Consider the following 20200-nt stretch of genomic DNA (forward strand, 5'->3'; position numbering starts at 1 on the left):
ATCAACTCTTGAGATAGATAGACAAATTTTTTGCAGTATTACAAGCTGTAATTCAAAAGATGTTTAAAAGTACTTAGAAAATATCTCGAAAGAAAGCTCATTACCAGCAAAACGATTTAAAGTGACAAACAAGACCTGAGAACATATGGGAAACTTTCAATAATCATTTGGCATCCGTTTTATTTTGGGACGAATCGGTTCTATGTGTACCAAAAACTTCCGAATAACCCATATTTGCCTAGACGATAAAATTTTTTTCTGAGAAAAAACTTGGAGAGAAGCTAATAAAATCAAATCGGTTTAAAATCTCTTGACGAGATGTCACCTGTTTTCCTAAAAACTGCTGCAACATGTCTGATAAACTATATTTTACAAATTTTCAATTGTTCGATTAGCAAATGCCAGATCCCAGACATACGGAACGTTCATGACAGCCCTAGTTTTTAATATGAAACCTAACTTGATACCGAAAACATCCGACCTATTGCAATGTTTTCGTCTTTGTCATTTGTGTCTGAAAAACTGCTGTACAAATATTCTTAGCAATTGGCTCGGAGCTATTTTTGTCATGAACAATTAGCAACAACTTAACATTTTGTTTGTTTTGACAAACTTTGTTCTGAGCTATAGGCGGAAAATGAACCAAAATCTGTCCTCTTGAATTCGACACAATTATTCTCAGAATTATCATCCACAAACTATCTCAACATGGTTTTGTTGAGAAGTTCCTCCTGTACGAAACATATAATTTAGGCAGGGAACAACAAGTAGTTACTGCAAATTTTGCGTCGAATAATGTGAACGTAACCAGTGGTGGATCACAAGTGTCACTTTTGCAAATTTTATATTCTTGGTTTATAAAAACGATTTGTCAGAAATGTTTTTGATTGAAGGTTTTTTGTTTGCGGACTACAAAAAATCGTTGACTTTGAGACGTTTCAATTATGTTATAGAGTTATATTGACAGTGCTGTCAACTGGGGTGAAGAAGACAATTTGAATAAGAATAAACAACAACTTAACATTTTGTTTGTTTTGACAAACTTTGTTCTGAGCTACAGGCGGAAAATGAAACAAAATCTGTCCTCCTGAATTCGACACAATTATTCTCAGATTTATCATCCACAAACTATCTCAACATGTTTTTGTTGAGAAGTTCCTCCTGTACAAAACGTATAATTTAGGCAGGGAACAACAAGTAGTTACTGCAAATTTTACGTCGAATAATGTGAACGTAACCAGTGGTGGATCACAAGTGTCACTTTTGCAAATTTTATATTCTTGGTTTATAAAAATGATTTGTCAGAAATGTTTTTGATTGAAGGTTTTTTGTTTGCGGACTACAAAAAATCGTTGACTTTGAGACGTTTCAATCATGTTATAGAGTGATATTGACAGTGCTGTCAACTGGGGTGAAGAAGACAATTTGAATAATAATTTCCCAATGTCCAAGATCATAAAAATTTTCTCTGAAAAATCGCGCCGACCAAGAACTGATTTTTGCAGCAAAAGAACATCAGAATGAACAAATCAAGTAGATACGAGATCTGGACTACAGTTTGTCGCGATGCGTTTCTTGGGACTTTCACAATGATAGAATAGCATGAAAAACTCCACAAAATACAGTTCGCTTTCGACGAGTTTTTTTACCTGCTGAAACGAAAATGATAATAAAGTGTGTTCTGTTGAGTGTTATGCAAATTCAGTTTATTGGTGTGGATCAAAGGTATGGTTCCCCAGTACAATTATACTAGTGCGTTTGAGAAATGTTCGAGCAGGTATTAAGTGGATCTGTAGAATTTCTCCGACTCATACTATGTCTTAAGTCTAACTAATCAAGGTGCTTCACAGATTGGGTACAAGCTGGTCTTTCAAGCTCTTCGACTTTTAAACAAAAAAACTTGTTGGACAGGCAACTCTCATTTCAAAGGTTTTCTGGAAAACAATATCACACGACAGCAAAACAACATTCATTGGTAAAGTCTTGATATACGCAAGAGAGACGAGACAAAAGTAATGTCAAATAAAATTTTTTCATTCTTGTAGGTAAGCATAACCATGCGTTTTCTTTTTCTGCAATTTTTCCTGCTGTGTTCCTTTGGTCAATCCCAGAATATTCCAGCAAAAAGCAAACAAATTTTTTGAGTGAGAAGCAAAATCGAAGACCAGATACTAATGCTATTCTTCTAGAAGGGATCCACTCGAAAATATAAATAAAAACTCTATCGTTCCTAAATAGGACAAAACCAAAATGGAGGATTGAAGTCAACGATATTATATTTCTTACTAAAAGAATTAAATGATTGAGAAACTACAATCTGAATGTGACAAAAAAATATTGGGCCGTAAATTGAATAGGTATCAAAACTTGTTTATCTGAGATAAATGTTTTTACGGAAAACAAAATAGCGTGGTAACAATAAATGTTTATTGTAAGCAAAAAACAAATTCACTTTCCCTTTTAATTGGCAGAGTTGATTGCTGGAGTATAAATTCTTTTTTGAAAGAGACATAAACGGAAGCAATTAAGACAAGAAATGTAAACAAAAAATCTAAAGATGTCTCTAGTTCTTTAATGATTTCATTTTTTTTAGTAATCCCAGTTTTATACGGAGGCACAGACTGGCTACACGCTCCTAAAACTAACAAAGTCAGTATTTTTTTTAAAAGAAAATTTGAAAAAAAAACTAATATAAAATGAGTTCCCAGAATCAGTGTTGTCAGTTCTATTAAAACAAATTTTTTTTTTGTTTGACGTTCTTCAAAAGTAAAAAAAGTAAAATTAGTGGGAAAATTGTCTTACTAAAATGTGACAAATTGAAAAAATTGTAAAAGTTTGGAAGACAAGAACAAAATTTTTAACTATTTCTCAAAAAATTGTCAATCATTTAATTCTTTTTAGTTCTGGTTGACTCGCTTCCCAAAATGAAATCTTCACAAAATTCAATATTTCAAAGCCAGCTCAGTCTGTCAGAAAAACAGACTTTTAAGCCTAAATTATCAAGGTCCTTCACCGATTGGGTTTAAATTGGTCTTTCAAGTTCTTCGACCTTTGCAAAAAATACTTGTTGGTCAGACAGTTCTCGTTTCAAGGGATTTCTGGAAAATCATATCAAACGACAGCAATACAAGATCCAGTGGTAAAACCTTGATAAACGCTAGAAAGGTTAGACAGAGGCAATGTCAGAAAAACTTTTTCATTAGTGTAGCTAACTATAACAATGCACTTTTCTTCGTACAATATTTCCTGCTGTGGTCCTCCGATGAATCCCAAGACATTCCAGAGAAAATTAAGTAATCTTTTTGAGAGAAGCAAAATCGAAGACAGTTACTACTGCTATCTCTCTAGAAAAGATCCACTAGAAAATCTAATTAAAAACAACCTCCTCTTAATAGGAAAAAACAAAGATGGTGGATTGTGATCAATATTATTATTTTTTTTCTTATTGTTATTATATTTTTATTATTATTATTATTATTATTATTATTATTATTATTGTTATTATTATTATTTTTATTATTATTATTATTATTATCATTATTATTATAAGATTGAGAAATTAAAATTTGAAAATCTTTAGACATTCGATTGAAAAAGCTTAAAAAATGGTTATCTGAGATAAACAATTTTATGGATAACAAAGCAGCGTGGTAACATTTAACGCTAAATGTAAACAAAAAGAAATTCACTTTTCCTACTAATTGGCAGAGTTGATTTCAGGAGTTTAAACTGTTTAATGATGTCTCTAGTTATCTAGTGACGTCATATTTTTAGTAATCTTATTTTGTACGGAGAAACAGACTGGCTGGACGTTTTTTAAAAAAACTAACAAAATAAATAAATTTTTAAGGAAAAAAGAAAAAAACAATATAAAAATAGTTCCCAGAATCAGTGTTGTCAACTTATTAAAACAAACTTTCTTTTGTTTAAAATTGTTCAACAACTAAAAAAAAAAGAAAGACAAGAACGGAAGAAAAGTCTTGAAGACAAGAACAAAACTATTAATCATTTCTCAGAAAAAATTGTAAATAATCTATTTCTTTTAGCATTCGTTGACTCGGTTCCCAAAGCTAATTTTTCGCAAAACTCAATATTTTGCAGTCAGCACAGTTGGCGTATCAACTTTCTGAAAATAGCAATTGAGTCTTAACAATTTGGAAATCGAAAGAAGATCTAAATAAAACGTTTTAATTTTCTAGGTCTCCCATGATTCTATTTTCATCGGAAAAACAAATGTTGGGTTATTAAATAAACTGATTAAATATTGCATCCAATCAAAGTAAAGTAAACTTTACTGCTTTTAAAGGGAATAGTTGGCTCGTGCGAGTCTGTGCTTAGCACAGTACGTTCCAACTTAACCCTGAGGCTCCCTAGTAGAGGCGAAAAGTTTACCTTCTAAGAAAGTTTCTCTTGCAAGATTTCTCATAAAAATTTTTATCTTGCAAGATTTTGCAAGAAAAAGTTTATGTTGCAAGAGTTTTGCAAATAGATAAACCACGTTAGGAAAAAGCTGAAATTGAACAAATCTAGCCGAAACAAAAGCATTTTTTTTAATACAGAGACAGAGTTGATATCTAACGCAAGTCAATTATCTCTTTGTTCAGGAGATAATTACATATTTTTTGAAGCTAAAGAAACTCTCTTCTTCGCCAGGGAAGCTTGAAACACAAGAAATTAGAAGATTGATGCAAATTTTGAAAAACGAAGACTGTTTTCTCATGCCTTAGATTAATAACTTTTTGATGTTTATTTTCTTCGGCTTCAATTTGTCGATGCCAGAATTTGTGTACATTAATTCATATCTTTCAACATTTAAGATTTTTTTCTTTGAGTATAGATCATAATAATAGGTGCTGGAGAACCAGTTTTGAAATTAAAGAAGGCTATATTGCGTAAGATTCTTGAAAGAAAAATTTTATCTTGTAGGATTCTTGAAAGAAAAAGTATGTCTTATAAGATTCTTGCAAAAAGAGTTCATCTTGTAAGATTCTTGCAAAAAGTTTATCTTGTAAGATCTCGAAAGATTTAGGAAAAAGTTCTTGTAGGACGTTGCACCGTCTTGCAAGATTGAGCCTATTGTCGTCAAACTCACGAGAGAACGAGTTATTACAAAATCGAGATTTTATGACCATGATGTACATAAGAGTTATAACAAAAAGGTGCGCAGAAATGAGAAACTAATCAAATTTAAACATTTTCCTGAAATGCTTCGTTTTTCCACTGACTTGGTTCTTTCAAGTTTGTTCGAGTGCTGAATGCACTCGCAGCTCGCTTGTCCAAAACTTTTTTACTCCATAAAAATTCACCCGAATCCAAATCATTGCTGAAAATTTCCCGACTATAATCAAATTTGTCGTCGATTTCAAAGTTCGGATTCGTAGCCTGGAACCGTTTCTGCTTTTTTCGCTTCATTTCTTTCATATGTACGGCGTGTGGTAGTGGCTTTGCTGAAACGTCAGGTGCCGTTTCCTCGGTGTTCGATTCGGGAGTCTTCGACTTTCGGGATGTTGCATCGTCCGGATCGGTACTTCGGGTGTTCCAGCGACTTTGAAGTTCTGCCTCCATCAATCTTTGAACTCTATCGGCTTCCATTCGGTCCAATTCGGCCTGCCGAGCATCGTTTTCGTGCAACATTTTCCTCAAAATTGACCGGTAACTTTTCCATTCGCAAACTCGTTTTATGTCATTGTCAATAACACTTTCGTCCACGATTCCGCTTCGAATTGCCATTTTCTTTTTGATTTTGTTTATTTTTCGCTCTATTTTCTCGTTTGTCCGTTGCTCGAGCAATGTTCGTTTTTGGTCCATTCGACTTATGCGTGTAAACGTATTGTCTAGTCGTTTTAGAGCAATAGTTGACGTCAGCAAATTTGTTCCTGAATTTTTTACAGCTTGTAACATAGCATACTCGCTCGAATCTTTCTCGTATTTCATCATGTAAACTTCAGTTTTGGCCGCCAAAAATTTTTGAACCACTCGACCCCAAGTTGACCATGCTCGGTCGAGCATCAAAATGATTCCGGCAATTATGGCGAAAGTGTCCCACACAGATACGGAGATATACCTGTTCATTTCCTGTAAATAACCGTCTTTCCAGCTGTAAACAACCTCGACTGGCCTGTAATCATAGTTGAGGCTTTTCGAGATGTTGACCCGAGTCATAACCGTCTCGGCACTTAGAGCCATCTCTTTCGTAACACCCTCGATCTTCGCCTTGAACTGCGTAAGCAAAGTGTGGGCTCGAAACCCGCGTGAATACATTTTCCACTTTAGGGTTTGAACTAGATCGAGAAGGAATTGAAATTTGTTCGTTTTTCGCATAATCTGACTAAGCTCGTTGAAGTTGGGGTGCTCTGCGACCCATAGGCCTGCTTCTTTTGACTGGAGTCTGAAACCCGCGAACAACATGTTAGCTGAACCAGCAGTAAATTCTATATAGCAGCTCTTGTTTTTTGAGAAAGAGATTTTCCATCTCTTCCGTTAGTGTGAAAAAAATATTTTTTTTGAGTAAAATATTCTTTGAACCAAATTGTTTCTTGCATTTTTTGGTTAAAACTTTTGATAGGCTTTCGTTACAGATAAAATCTGAAAAATATTTGAGTGTATTTCGAGGGAAAACAGACTAAGAAAAAGTCAGTCAAACTTTACTTGCATCGTTTTAGGTTCTAATACATTCTAATCCAACTCTGAAGGAGGATAATTTCAAAACAAAAGCAAGATAATCTGTTGTACCCTACCAGGAGTGATCATGTCAAAATATGGACCCCGTTCTATGATGTCAACCTTAATTAACTACTCTCTTTTTCCTGCTTTAAATCTGGACATGAAAGAGATAATTTTTTTGGAATAGAATATTGGTTTATTTGTTAATTGTTCATAGCTGTATACTCCGCAAAAAACATGAAGTCAAACATTATAGAAGGAAAATAAAAATTGCAACGATTTATAAAACTGTCTCCAGTTTTTTTAAAAACTGTAATAGATTTCAAAATAAGTATATTCTAAGTACACACAACGAACCACCACCAATTACATTTAATCAAGAAATTGTTATCGCAAGATTTATCGATCTTTTTTCAATGTTTACATTTGATAGCGTTGTACTGTAGATTATGAGTTTCTCAATTTTTTTATGGGGCAAGAAGGCTTGTTAATGTGCGTTCGCACATGATCTTCCGACCCGACCTCATCTATATTTTTGATTTAACTGTCAACCAAATGAAAAGATAATCAAAAAAAGATTCTTTCAATCTTAAAAATCGTTACACAAACTACTAAATGAATGACATAATTCCAAGCCTCATTAAAACACTCACGAGCTCATTCATCAATAAGACTACAGGAGGAAAACAAACAACAAAATAACCAAAAACAATAACATTTTAAAAAAAACTCAACATCTAAACATAAAAACACCTAGTAACAACGTCAAAATACAATCAGAAAAACCTTAACTACACAAAATTACTTTTTCATTAATACAAGGCAGATGCGACTTTATATTAATGAGACTACGTAAAAAGTCGACAGAAAGAAGAAATAATGACGCGAAATTAGCTGTTAATGGAAAAATTCTTGATAAATTTACTAAAAAAATCTTTCCGAAACCAATAAGGCCTGTTTTTGTTTAGACTAAGCCACAGAAAGAGACTAAAGATGAAGAAAAACTTAAAAGGTACAAACAATTTGCAAAAACAAATGTTTTTGAAGCCATTAAAATCCTCCGCTGTTTTCTGAATAACAGGGTTTTTATTTCAAAATGTTATGCAAACTAATCCAGTGAAAAACAATTCCTAGTGAAAGATTAAGCGGTTGTAGACTTATGTTTATGATATTGTTTCTTTCCAAACAATTTGTTAAACTATTTAAATTTTGTTGTTATATTTGTCGACTTGTATCTAATTCTCTTCATCGAGAGTGTATTCCATTCCATTTACTTCCTTATAAATTGAATATTATCCTGTCTATTGAATGTACGTCTTAACTGGTGTTTTATTTGTTGGACAGTATGCGTTTTAATAAAAAGTATTATTAGTGGTCGATATTTGTGTTCTGTTTCTCTTCTTTAATCACATTCTCGTAATAACAGACCCCAATGATATTCAATTGAGGGCAAAGTACCTGCTATAATTTTACTCCATTGAGCCACTTAATTCAACCCTCAGTTAGAAGTTTTTGAGACCTCTCAGCCTTTTACGACGACATAAGGAATAAAAATAAAGGCAAAAACAGCAAATTGAACCAAAAAAATTAAGAGGGAAACGTTTCAAAGCCATTGAAAAATGAACTGATCAGTAAAAACTTTTTTTCAATTTTTTTTGTAAAAAACTTTTTCAGAAAAAACTTTTTTGCGATTTTTTTGTAACAATATGGCTTCAAAATACAACAAAAATTATCAACAAATATAACAAAACCAAGAAATTTTTGAGAAAAACCGAAGTATCAAAGCCATTAAATTCAATAGCTTTCAACGCAAATCAAAAAATAATTAGTTATAATAGCTTATGCCACGATGGTAAGTAAATAAATTGCGTCATTCTTAAACCATCAAAATGACATCACAGTTTTAAATTGACATCAAAATGAGTCGCATGATGCTGAAAACTACAACAATTACAGGCAAAAAAAAAACCTGTAGAAATGTGCCAGAAGACAGCGTCGAAGACATTAAAAACCACACATTTTTCTTTCAAATCTTAATGTATGCACAAATGCACGTCTTCCATAAGCCAATGAGAGATTTCAATAACATGATAATATGATAAGGTTCATAAAGATTCCAAATTATGAAAAAATACCCTAAGAAGGTAAAAAATTATGAAGAGTTGTGATATCGAAATTATAAAGAAAATAGTTAGAAAATAAAAGTGCTGACCAAGTTAGCGTTGTTCGCTGTAGAAAAATTGGGGTCCTGGCAATATTGAGATATGTTTTCAGTTCCCAGAGACTACTGTAAGACTGGTTAAAATTCATAGAAAATTTTATTCATAATTTTTTTTGAAGTCTTAACAATCTTTAGACGTTCTTTCAAATTACTACATAGGTTTAATTACTGCTTCTTAGGAAGAGCATTGCAGATTTAGTCAACAAGTCTATGCCATTGAACAGCTTTTTTTAAAACAAAAATCTCAAAATAGCATCAAAAATTACAAAAAATGCCAAAAACTCATGGTCGCAGCCATAAAAAACATGAGCGATAACTTGAAAACGAATTATTTGTTCTTTGAGCATTGTTTGACAGCAGAATAGGTTTGTCATAAGCAGAATTTTGATTTGAAAATCCCTAGTCTCTAAGTGAGTTGATATAAATCAAAAAATTTTAAATGGTCTTCAAAATAAAAGCTCTCAATTGGAAATCAGAACTTTTGATGGTAAACTTGCCTATGAGACTTTTTTATGGACTTTCGTGTGTTAGCAACACAAAATTTTTGTTTTTATAGCACAAAAAACTATTTTATAATAATATTTTTACAAAAACCTTTATATTTGAGCAACAATTACGCTAAGAGTGAACAGAATTATGTCAAACATCACGTGTACACGCAAAATATTCAACCTGGATAACTCCTCAAACAAATCAAAATTTAAAAAAACTTATCACTCCGATCTCTACGCTGGACGATCTTTTTGATGATATCACTCACATTTCTCCACGATGAATATGTCGATTGGCCATAACTGACTGAAAAAAAAACCCATTTGAGTTCATCTCTCCTCCCCCACAATTGGGGTTGGAACGAAAATTATTCATTGTTTATCCTCACAGGAAAAACTTTGAGACACCTCTGTTACAATTTTAATCTTTGGTCTTAATGTATTCATAACTTCAACTATGATCAATTGAAAGTCTTCGTTATGCCAATGCGAACTGTGAATAATACGATAATGTGATAGGATTTCATAAGGATCCAAAGTTATGAAAAAAAAAACCAAATAATTAAAAAGATTATGAAAAGTTGTGACAATGAAGTCATTATGAAAACTGATAGAAGATGAAATCGCTGACGAGGTTAATTTTGGCTTCTGTAGAAAAGAATGGGGTCCTGGCAATATTGAGAATGGTTTTCAGTTCTTAGAGGCTAGTGCAGGATTGGTTAAGGTTCATTAAAAAATTTTTTTTGAAAAATTTTTCTCGAGGCTTTAACAGCCTTTAGATGTGCACTCAAACTTCTATACAATTTCAATCACTGATCTTTAGGAAGCGCATTGCAGTTTTAGTCAATGAATTTATGTCATAGAACTGCATAATTTTACGAAAATTTCAAAAGCAACGTAAAGTTTTCAAAAAAATTACAAACACTCATAGTCGGAGCCATAAAAATATGAGCAACTCCTTGAAAACGATTCATTTGTTCTTTGAGCATTGTTTGACTGCAGATTAGGTTTGTCATAAACAGTACTTTGATTTGAAAATAACTAGTCTCTTACTGAGTTGGTATAAATCAAAAAATTTTAAATGGTCTTCAAAAAAACAGCTCTCAAATAGAAATGAGAACTTTTGATGGTAAACTTGCCTATGAGACTTTTTTTATGGCCTTTTGTGTGTTAAAAAAACAAAATTTTTGTTTTTGTAGCACAAAAAACTATTCTAAAATAATGTTTTTATGAAAAAAAATTAAATTTGAACAAAGATTACGCTAAAAGTGAACAAACTCATGTCAAACATCACGTGTACACGCAAAAAATTAAACCACGATAACGGTTTCTTCTTCTTCTTCCAAAATCTACGCTGGACGATCATTTTGATGATATCACTCACATTTCTCTACGATGAATATGTCGATCGGCCAAAACTGACTGAAAAAAAACCCAATTTGACTTTATAGTTCTTCCCCCCACAAGTGGGTTCGGAACAAAAATTATTCCTAGTTTATAATTGCAGCAACAATTTTGAGAAACATCTGTCAAAATTTAATTATTTAGTCTTAGTGTCTTGATAACTTCAACTTCTGGAAACGATTATTAGTATTGGAATCTTGATTCTCTAAATTCATTACAATACGTTGTAGCATTGAAACTCCAAATAAATTTTTATGGACACTTTTTTTGTCAATTCTGCAGTTGCCACCATATATTTTTGATCAATATTGTTGCTGAAATTACAATTTACAATATGTCGAAAATGTCAATAAGAATGGATATCAACGATAACTTTCTCAAGAATAGATTTAGCCAACTGAATAATAATTGTCACTTAAAATATGCAAATGGCAGTACTTTTTTAAATTTTTTATGCTATCTATCTACTTTTTCCAATTTTTTCCAAATGTGAGAAAATATATACGAGGCGGGCTTTTTTTGAGGTCAATTTTTCACGGTTTGTCTACAAAACGAGAGCAAAAGAGAAAAATATTGTGTAACACCTACCGTCTAGGTTTGATTTATGTTTAAAAACTACAAATCTCTTTGCATTTTGAAACTGGGGAGCTGCTTAAAAAATTGAAAGGAAACCTGAAAAAGGAATAAAAGATTTATTTACAAGAACTAATTATTACATAGACAAAAACTAAAAAAAACAACAATTTCTCTACTGCTCGCAAGCCCCTTTTCTTCATAGTTGCCAATTAAGGTTCTTTTTTGTTGTTGAAACGAGTTTTGAACAATTTCAACAAAAGAGAAATTTTTTTAGGTCATGGGAAATGAAAGGAAAAAAAATCAACAAGAAAATTTTCAAAACAAACAGAAAAAAAAATAAATTCGGTCTTTTTTGAAATCTTAACTGATTTTTAAAGCCTTTCACTGACGTAAACAATTTTTTCAATTAACTTTCCAGATGCTGTAACCAAACCAAAACTTTGTTATACTTCTTATGTATAGGAATAGAACTGAAAATAACTTTTGTAGAGAAAAGTAAAAAAAAAAACCAATAAAAATGGATATCTTTTGTTCAAATGGTGTCTTTTTTTGATATTAGAATTTTGAATTCACCCGCAAATGTACAGAAACAATTCTATTCCTTACCGAGGAATGAAACAAAGAATAGAACAAACAGAGATCAAATATTCATTTTTTTAAAAGAAAGAATAATTTTTCTAAAATCTTGTGGGTACCTACAAACATAAGAAAGTCAATTGCGGACCAGAAGGGAAAATCAGGCTCTTTTCTGAACAATTTTGAGTAACTGCAAGCTATACATTGTAATAGCTCCTTATATAAACTATCAAGGATGCTGAAGTAGATCAGACATAAAATTAGAGGATTGTTGCTCTGAAGGTCATTTGAAAACATAACAACAGCACAGGAAACTACTTTAGGAAAGAGCGAAAAAATTGTTTTTCTGATTGAACCACCTTTCTTTTGCACGGATCATATGGTTCTATGAAATTTAGAATACAGGTTTAACGGAAAGTCTAAATAAGTCTGTCATATAATTGCATTCGAAATGATAAAAAATCTAAAACATAGAAAAAAGAATTGTAGAAATTGGTTTTAATTACTAGGCAAAAAAATAATATATACTAAAAAAATTCAACAAAAAGAGAGTGAATAAGTCATTTGAGGGAAAAAATTGAAGAGTCTAACCTTTGCAAACACTGCAGCACACTTTCACTTTATGCGTTTTAGACTTGAAACGTGCTTTATCCTGTGGACTCAAAATTAATTGAGTTTAACATATTGACAAATGTTGACATATTGAGCACCTGCTTTTTTGTTTTCTTGATAATCGTTCAAAAAAATCAGTCCTTTATTTCCTGGCTACTTTCAGCTTGTTAACTGGTTGCATTTTACTTAATATTTAGTACTGTGTATGTTTTCTTAAGATATTTTTTTCAACTGATTGCTTTTGCTGAACGAGCTGCTTTGTGTCACAATACAATTGATAATGCATTTGGTATAATATCTGTTAAAATCATATCGAAGTGAGAGTTCAGATTTGTTTACTTTTCATATCAAATATAGTTGTTATCAAGGTTGCTACGAAAATTTTTTCAATTGAATTTTTTGCAAAACTGATATTCATAAGATGTTTTTTTCTTAGAACAAAGATAATTTTTGGATAAACTTCAGTCCTATACAAGAACAATTTGTGCTAAGCACAGTCTCACATGCGTCTTGTTCTAAATGAAGATTGATTTTAAAATGATATTTTACCGCCGCGTTGAACCATTATTGTATAAAAATGCATATCAAAATACGTGTTTCAGACATTTGGCTAGGAAAGAAAGCCCCCGGTACCAGTTAGTTCAGTATAAACAAGAACTCTCGACATAAAATTCAACGCCCAATCAAAATATCGAAGATTTTTGTGATGCACGAAATAATTTCAATTACAGTCAATTACAGAATTTAAAAAAATTGACCTATCTTTGTTTGAAAACAAAAATTTGACTTTTTTGGATTCTGCTATGGTATAAGAAAACTCAAATGGGCATTAAGTATGAGAAAAAATTGAAGAAGCTAGCAGGAAGTTTTATCCTGCTTTGCTTTTTTTTATGCCCGAATAACTTCTCACAAAATATTGTTCTTCAATTTGTTATTATTGAGTTGTTCTATGGGGTGAACAGTTTAACTTGATAAAATTAATTAAAAAATTACTTAAGAAAAACATGCGCTGAACCAAGAGAGGACACTATAGTATAATTTGAAAACTATCGACTAGACCAAAGAAATAAAATAACGAAAGAAAATAAATGTATAACCATTAACAATCAAGTTTATTACAATAGCAGTTACAAAAGTTTTTTAATTTGTGTTTGCAGTTGGGCCAATGGCTCGAAACTGTGCACCGTTACTGGGGTACGGAGCCATTTTATACAACGTGGAGGGTTTCTACTGGCTTTTCTTGATTGCGACATTTCTCTTTGTGGCTAGCCGCGTTGTCAGTTGTTAGTCGTCATTGTTCGGCAGGAAGGTAAGTAAAACTGTTTTGCCTGGGAGAGGAAAGAAAAAAGTATAAGCAAGTGAGAGGGAGAAAAGAAGAAAGTGAATCAAGCTAAAACTAGAAGGGTTGAGCATCAACCTGCTATGTCTGTTTACTCGAGAGGGCTGTGGCGCGTTGGGGTATCGAACTCCTGCTGTGTTTTTCATCTCGTATACTGTGTTGCGCCAATTTACACACGTCCTAGCTGGGGAATTGTCTTTGCGGTTCATTTTTCGTTCACTTATTGTGGCTGATGAGATGGTCTCAAGTTTTGAATTGAATCTTTGATACGTAATTTCGAAACTCTTAGATCAGGTGCTCACTGATTTTCAATCAGTAAAAAAAGATAAGAAGCTTGATTGTCAGGTAATTTGCCCAATCAGAAAGCCCAAGATGCTTTTGCAATTGTCTTTGGGCCTTACCTTTTTTTATGAGACGTAACATTGATTGAATTTTGTTCTTTTTTGCGCGCTTGATATAGTATTTTGCCAATCATATCTGAAGTTGCCTTATAGTAGGTGAGTTAGATTCTTCGTATAATTTTGTACGTCATACCCTCGAGGTTACCTTAAACAGTTTCTCAGTGCTCTGTTTTGCGCGTTTTGCATGTTAGAGATGACCGTTTGCAATTTGTTGAGCCAGCAAGCGTTTGCATATAGAAACAAAAGCCGGATCCAGGACTTAAACAGCAGAATTGAATTTTCCTTTTCAACATTGAGGTTGTTTAGACGCCACAGCTGGAAGATTTGTTTATTTGTTCTGGTCAATATGTCTTTACAATGTTTATTTCAGTTGAGGCGTGTTGTCAATGTTATTTCTAAGAATTTTATGGTTTTAGCATCTTCAATTTGTTTTTCGTTAATATTTAGGCTAAGGCTTGTTATTTTTTCAATGGTTTTCTGAATAGCATGTGCTTGGTTTTGGAGGGATTGGTTTTGATTTTGAGCCTATCACATCATTAAGTGATGTTTGGAATTTTTTTAACTGACTCGACTTTGACCTGTTATTTTATGCAAAGTCATCTGCGAACCGAGAAATTTTGGCTGGAGTTTCAGAAATGTTTGAGACATAAATTGAGAACCATATAGGTGCCGCAACGCTACTCTGGGGAACAACCGTTGTCGATGAGAGTTCCTTGCTTATTGTATTCTTGAATTTCACGTAAGCGTTTTTGTGAGAAGAAAGAATTCTCTCACTTGATAATCTTCTTCTAAATTTTAATTTTATTTAGTTTGTCAATCGACCGTATTCACCGGACTAAATCAAAGACTTTTTTAATATCGAAGAAACAAGTCACACCCTTTCGGACCACTGGTGTGCTTCACTTATATGCTGAGTCAATGTAATGAGATTGTCAGTTGTGCATTTGTTTGCTTCTCGTATGCACTTTTTTGTGATCCAAAGACATTGATTGCTTCACAGTGGCCTATAATATGAACTTTTACAATAGTTTCACAGACCTTTGAAATGCAAATGTTGGGGCTGATTGGTCTGTAGTTTTCTGCCTAAGAAGCATTGTTGTGAATTCTGCCTATGATGATTAAAGCGCCATTAATATCACTTTCAGAACAATATTTCAAAGTGTGACAGAAAAGCCACAAGTAAGTACTGCACTTTGTGTAAAAACGTCCTGTCGGAGTGAGAGCTTGAAAAATAGAGATTTTTCACTAAAAATTGCTTAAGGTTTTAAAACCCGACTTTTTAATTCCCGAAATTTTCATTTTATTTTTCCGATGTTTTCAATTACTTTTCTGCAATTGCAATTTGTGTTATGTTGTGTATCAGGAAAATACTGCTTGAAAACATCTTTTTCGTATTGGTATTTTTTCATAGCCTCACTCAGTAGGCCTTTAAACATTTCATATTTTTCATGGTCAGTTACACTAACTTTGTTTTTAAACGTTATTGGTAAATTTGATCCGGTTGGCTCCTGTTCATCCCACGTGATGGTTTTAATTGCTCTCTAGTACCCCTTATTTCCTGCCTGTTTTGCTGTGCTAATTAGTTTTCTGTTTTGTCTTTCATTCGAACGATTGAATGCCCTTCTAATTCTCTTTGCTGGTTATGATTTACATCGTTCAGATTGTCTTTGTTTGGATGCTTTGGTGGGTACAAACAGGAATTTTTTGATCGAATTTTGAATGCTTTTTGAGCTTCTTGAAACTGACGTTAATATTCACTCAATTTCTGTTTGATTTTTCAGCCTCAATGTAGTAGGTGTCACTGAGTGGTCGCTGTCAAAATTTTCTGTTACTTGGAAATTGTCAAAGTATTCAAATATTGAAAAGCTGCAGAATTGAATATCGGTGTTGAATAACGGTTGTTTAGTAGTTTGAAGTTTCCGTCACCATTTATAGCCAGCAGTTTCTTGCCGTTTTCGGTGATTCATGTACAGTTGAGCTCTTAATGAGGAGAATTGAAATCTCCACAGGTGATCATGTTCTGGAGTTCGCTGTCAAATACTTCATTTAAATTTAGATTGGGCGAATTTTAATCATTTTTATCCATCAGTTTCCAATGATTGATGTGTGTCTTTAATGTCTTTTCTAAATCTAATTGATTTGAACTCTCTGAACGTTGTCCCCTTCTTTGCGATGATAACAGACCCATGAGAACTGACTGCTTTTGCTTCTTGCAATAAAGTATTTTTCAAATACCAAATATTTTTGCCCTTTCTTTACTTCATTTAGGCAGAAAATGTCAATGAATTCTTTCGTCGGAAACAAGAAAACAAGAACCATTCATGAATTTCGTTTTCTAGGCCACGACAGTTGCATTGTAAAATTTTAAGATTGTCCATGTTGAAGGTTTTTTTGGGCTGCTAGACTGACTCATGTTTGTTGTGCTAACAGTTTGCATCAGGTTTGTTTCACTGATGTTTTTATAAACCTCTTGCCCATCAAATCTTCCGTTAAGCATTTTGAAGGCACTGTTGCTAACGATGCTGGTTATATCGCAATAGGACATTGTATTGAAACTATTTCTTAATTTACTGAGAACTTCAGCAACTAGGACCGTAATTTTTGTAGTGCTTATTGCCTGAGTGTTTTGAGTATCTTTCTTTGAAACGGCACTTGAGTATTTCTTTTTTTGGTTTCTGTTTATTTGCTTCGGTCACCGCGTGTTGATATGCGAGACAGCCTCTATACTTTGTTGCGTGTGAGTTAACAAAGTATGCACATTTTGCCTGTTGTTTCGATTCGTTGCAATTTTTTATGTTGTGATTGCCTGCACATCGGAAACATATCAATCGTTCTTTACAATCGCTTGACGAATCACCAAGTTTTTGACTGTTGAACCACTGTTTGAAGTCGGGTGGTTCCTAACTTGGTTCGCAGCGATGAAGTACCCAGTCTATTTCAACGCCATCTTTGACTGCGGATGTTACGTGGTTCGAGCAATCAGTTATCACGCGAATCAATTTCGTTGCCGAATCACCAAGTTTTGACTGTTGAACCAGTGTTTGAAGTGGGGTGGTTCCTAATTTGGTTCGCAGCGATGAAGTACCCCGTCTATTTTAACGCCATCTTTGACTGCGGATATTACATGGTTTGAACAATCAGTTATCACGCGAATCAATTTCGTTGCTTTTCTTGTGGCCCTGTTTGTTATCGGATGCACCTTGATAACATTCAATGCATTGTTTTTGAGAAATTTTTCCATTACTTCATTTTCTTATATGCTATGTTGAACATTTACAATTTCAAAACTGGGTTTAGACTTGGCTTTTGGTAGTGTTGTATCTTGGGTTAATATAAGTGCTGGCTAAGACAAATTATAGATTTGAAACTTTAATCAGACTTTCTCTTGAGTTTTGGTCACTGGGCTGGAAAAAGAAGTCATTGTTATTTGGAAGTTCCCGGATGCAACTTATTTTGAGTTGAGGGAAGTTATTTGTCATCGAACGGGCAAATTGGATTTGTGTTGGTCTTGGATTACTCGTTATTATAACTGGTCTAATTAATTCAGAGTTGGTTTTTGGATAATTTCTGGTTCGGTTGCGTCTTTTTCTAACTTGAACGACGTCTTGTTCTTCTTGTGATGTTTCGTCTGCAGTGTTTCGTGCTCCAGAGAAGTGCACTTAGCTGACTCATTTTGGCCAGCGCCGTTTTGCGCCGTCTTGTTATAGCAAATCGAGTAAGGAAGGCTTAAATGTCATCTTAAGGCTTTTGACGATATGAAAAAAACTGGAAGAAAAGTAATTGAAATTTCGGAAATTAAAAAGTCGGGTTTTAAAACCTTAAGCAATTTTTATTTGAAAAATCTCTATTTTTAAAGGTCTCACTCCCACAGGACGTTTTTGCACAAAGTGCAGTACTTACTTGTGGCTTTCCTGTCACACTTTGAGGTTTTATTCTGAAAGTGACAATAATGGCGGTTTAATCATCATAGGCATCATTCACAGCAATTAGGCTAATAAGGCTTTGAAAGCTATCGACTAGCTAATTGATTGCTGCTATTTATGTTTGTTTTTTTACTTAAAAAACAGTTGGTTTTTGCACAAATGTCTCAACTCATCTAAAAAGTCAGAAGAACAAACACATTTTACAGAAGAATGTTTTCAAACTGTTTTGAGCTCATGAGAGCTGCCGTTTTCATAAAATTATTGCTAAAAGAATACTATTGTTTTTGAAATTCCGGCACCCAGAGTTAAAACAAAGTAAAGATAGGTGTGAAAAAAGGGGTTAAACTTGAGACGTTGCAGATTTTATAAACATCTCTGAAACAATATTGAGCCTCAAAATGTATTTATATGCCACAAAGACAAACATTTTGGCTTTTTGTGAATAACAGTGACAACTCATGCAATAAGCAGCAAAATTCAAGTAATTTTTTTACCTCATAGAAGCGAAGACGTAGTTTTTCTCAGAATAGTCAACTGGTCCCTTCACTATAATCAACCTCAGGGGATCGTTCTTCTGTTTTGCCAGACTTTTATCATCTTTCACAACTGAACTATACAATGAACAGCTTCGTTCCAACTCGAACCCATAAAGCGGAATTATGGTTGTCAAATCCAGACATTTGGGCTCAATTTGATCCTCCATACATTGGAAAAACTCGTAGCAGTACCCGGTTTCTTTTTGCCCGACCAAGAAGCAATCACGTGCAATTTCACACTCGCGCTCCATTACGTAATCTTCGTGAAGACATTTAAGATATTCGGAACAACTTTGCTTCAAAACTGGAGGTCCGCTCACGCATTCTTTAGTAGTCAAACATGGTTCGTGGTCTTTTAGAGGACTTTGTGGGTTAAAACACTGTTCAAATAAGTGGCTGTTCTCACACGTTTGAGGGTCGTTTGAACATTCCCAGATCTCGTGGCATCCTCCGTCGCATTTGTCAAGATCATCAGCCGAGTCTCGTTTTGACCTCTGTCGCTTTTTGTCGTCAGAATTTCCACTGAGGCACTGTGCCGAACCTGAAACGGTATTTCAATTTTTCGGTCTTTTTCGTTATATCTTTGCAGTTTAGAGGTCATATAACGAATGGACCTCCCCCCCCCCCCCCCCCCCCCCCCCCCCAATAGCGTAAACATATCATAATGGAGATATAATGGGTAAAGATTTCATTTTTTAAGAGACAAAATTAATTGTTGCTACCCCACTTGTGGGGGAAGGAACTATATACTCAAATGGGTTTTTTTTGTTCAGTCAATTTTGGCCGACCGATATATTCATCGTAGAGAAATGTGAGTGGTATCATTAAAAAGCTCGTCCAGCCTAGAATTTGAAATGAAAAAGGTTCCTGCTGAAATCTTTTCACATTATCCTAATATTGATTGCTCCCATTGGTTTTGAAACAACTTTAAATGGGGCATAGATAACATTAATTAAATAACAGGATATGGTTTAAATGGCTGCCACACTTTCTTCTCGCATTTTTCTAATGAATTATTGATTCTGTATTTGTTTTTGTTCTCATAGTCACAAGACCTATTGTGATATCTTATTGATTACAAATGCATTAAAAATATTTTTTTCTTTCTACCGAGTTATGACTCAGCGCTTTGTTGACTTCTGTTGAAAGCTATTGAACTTAATGGCTGTTAAGTCTTCAAAAATAATTTTCCAAAAAATTTTTTAGATCATTAACCAGTCGTAAATTATCTTCGTGAACTGTACTAACATCTCAGTAACTACCAGAACTCCTTTTTTCCTACTTCAGCAAAAAACAATTATTTGGTGGCTTTATTTTCTAACTATTAGTTTGACAAAATCGATGTGTGAGTTTTCATAAGTTTTTTGGTTATTTGGAAAGTTTTTGGATTTGTTTTTGGTTCTACTGAAATTTTTATCACATTATCCTATTAGTGTTGGTTCCGATTGGCTTAGAAAA

At 33.5% G+C, this 20200-nt stretch overlaps 1 protein-coding gene across 1 annotated transcript in view; it reads right to left on the reverse strand.

Annotated features, from left to right (window-relative positions):
- Nucleotides 1–5168: 5168 nt before the first annotated feature.
- The window catches only part of LOC142357077 (uncharacterized), a 40288-nt gene continuing 25256 nt past the window's right edge, over nt 5169–20200 (reverse strand). The window contains exons 3-4 of the mRNA XM_075408789.1: nt 18701–19283; nt 5169–6388 (exon numbers count right to left, since the gene is read on the reverse strand). Of these exons, the coding sequence (XP_075264904.1) occupies nt 5188–6388; nt 18701–19283 (1784 nt within the window). The 3' untranslated portion in view covers nt 5169–5187. The remainder of the gene's footprint in view (nt 6389–18700; nt 19284–20200) is intronic.

This window comes from Convolutriloba macropyga, unplaced genomic scaffold (genome assembly GCF_964194025.1).
Source record: "Convolutriloba macropyga unplaced genomic scaffold, txConMacr16.3 SCAFFOLD_665, whole genome shotgun sequence".
Classification (NCBI taxonomy): Eukaryota; Metazoa; Xenacoelomorpha; order Acoela; family Convolutidae; genus Convolutriloba; species Convolutriloba macropyga.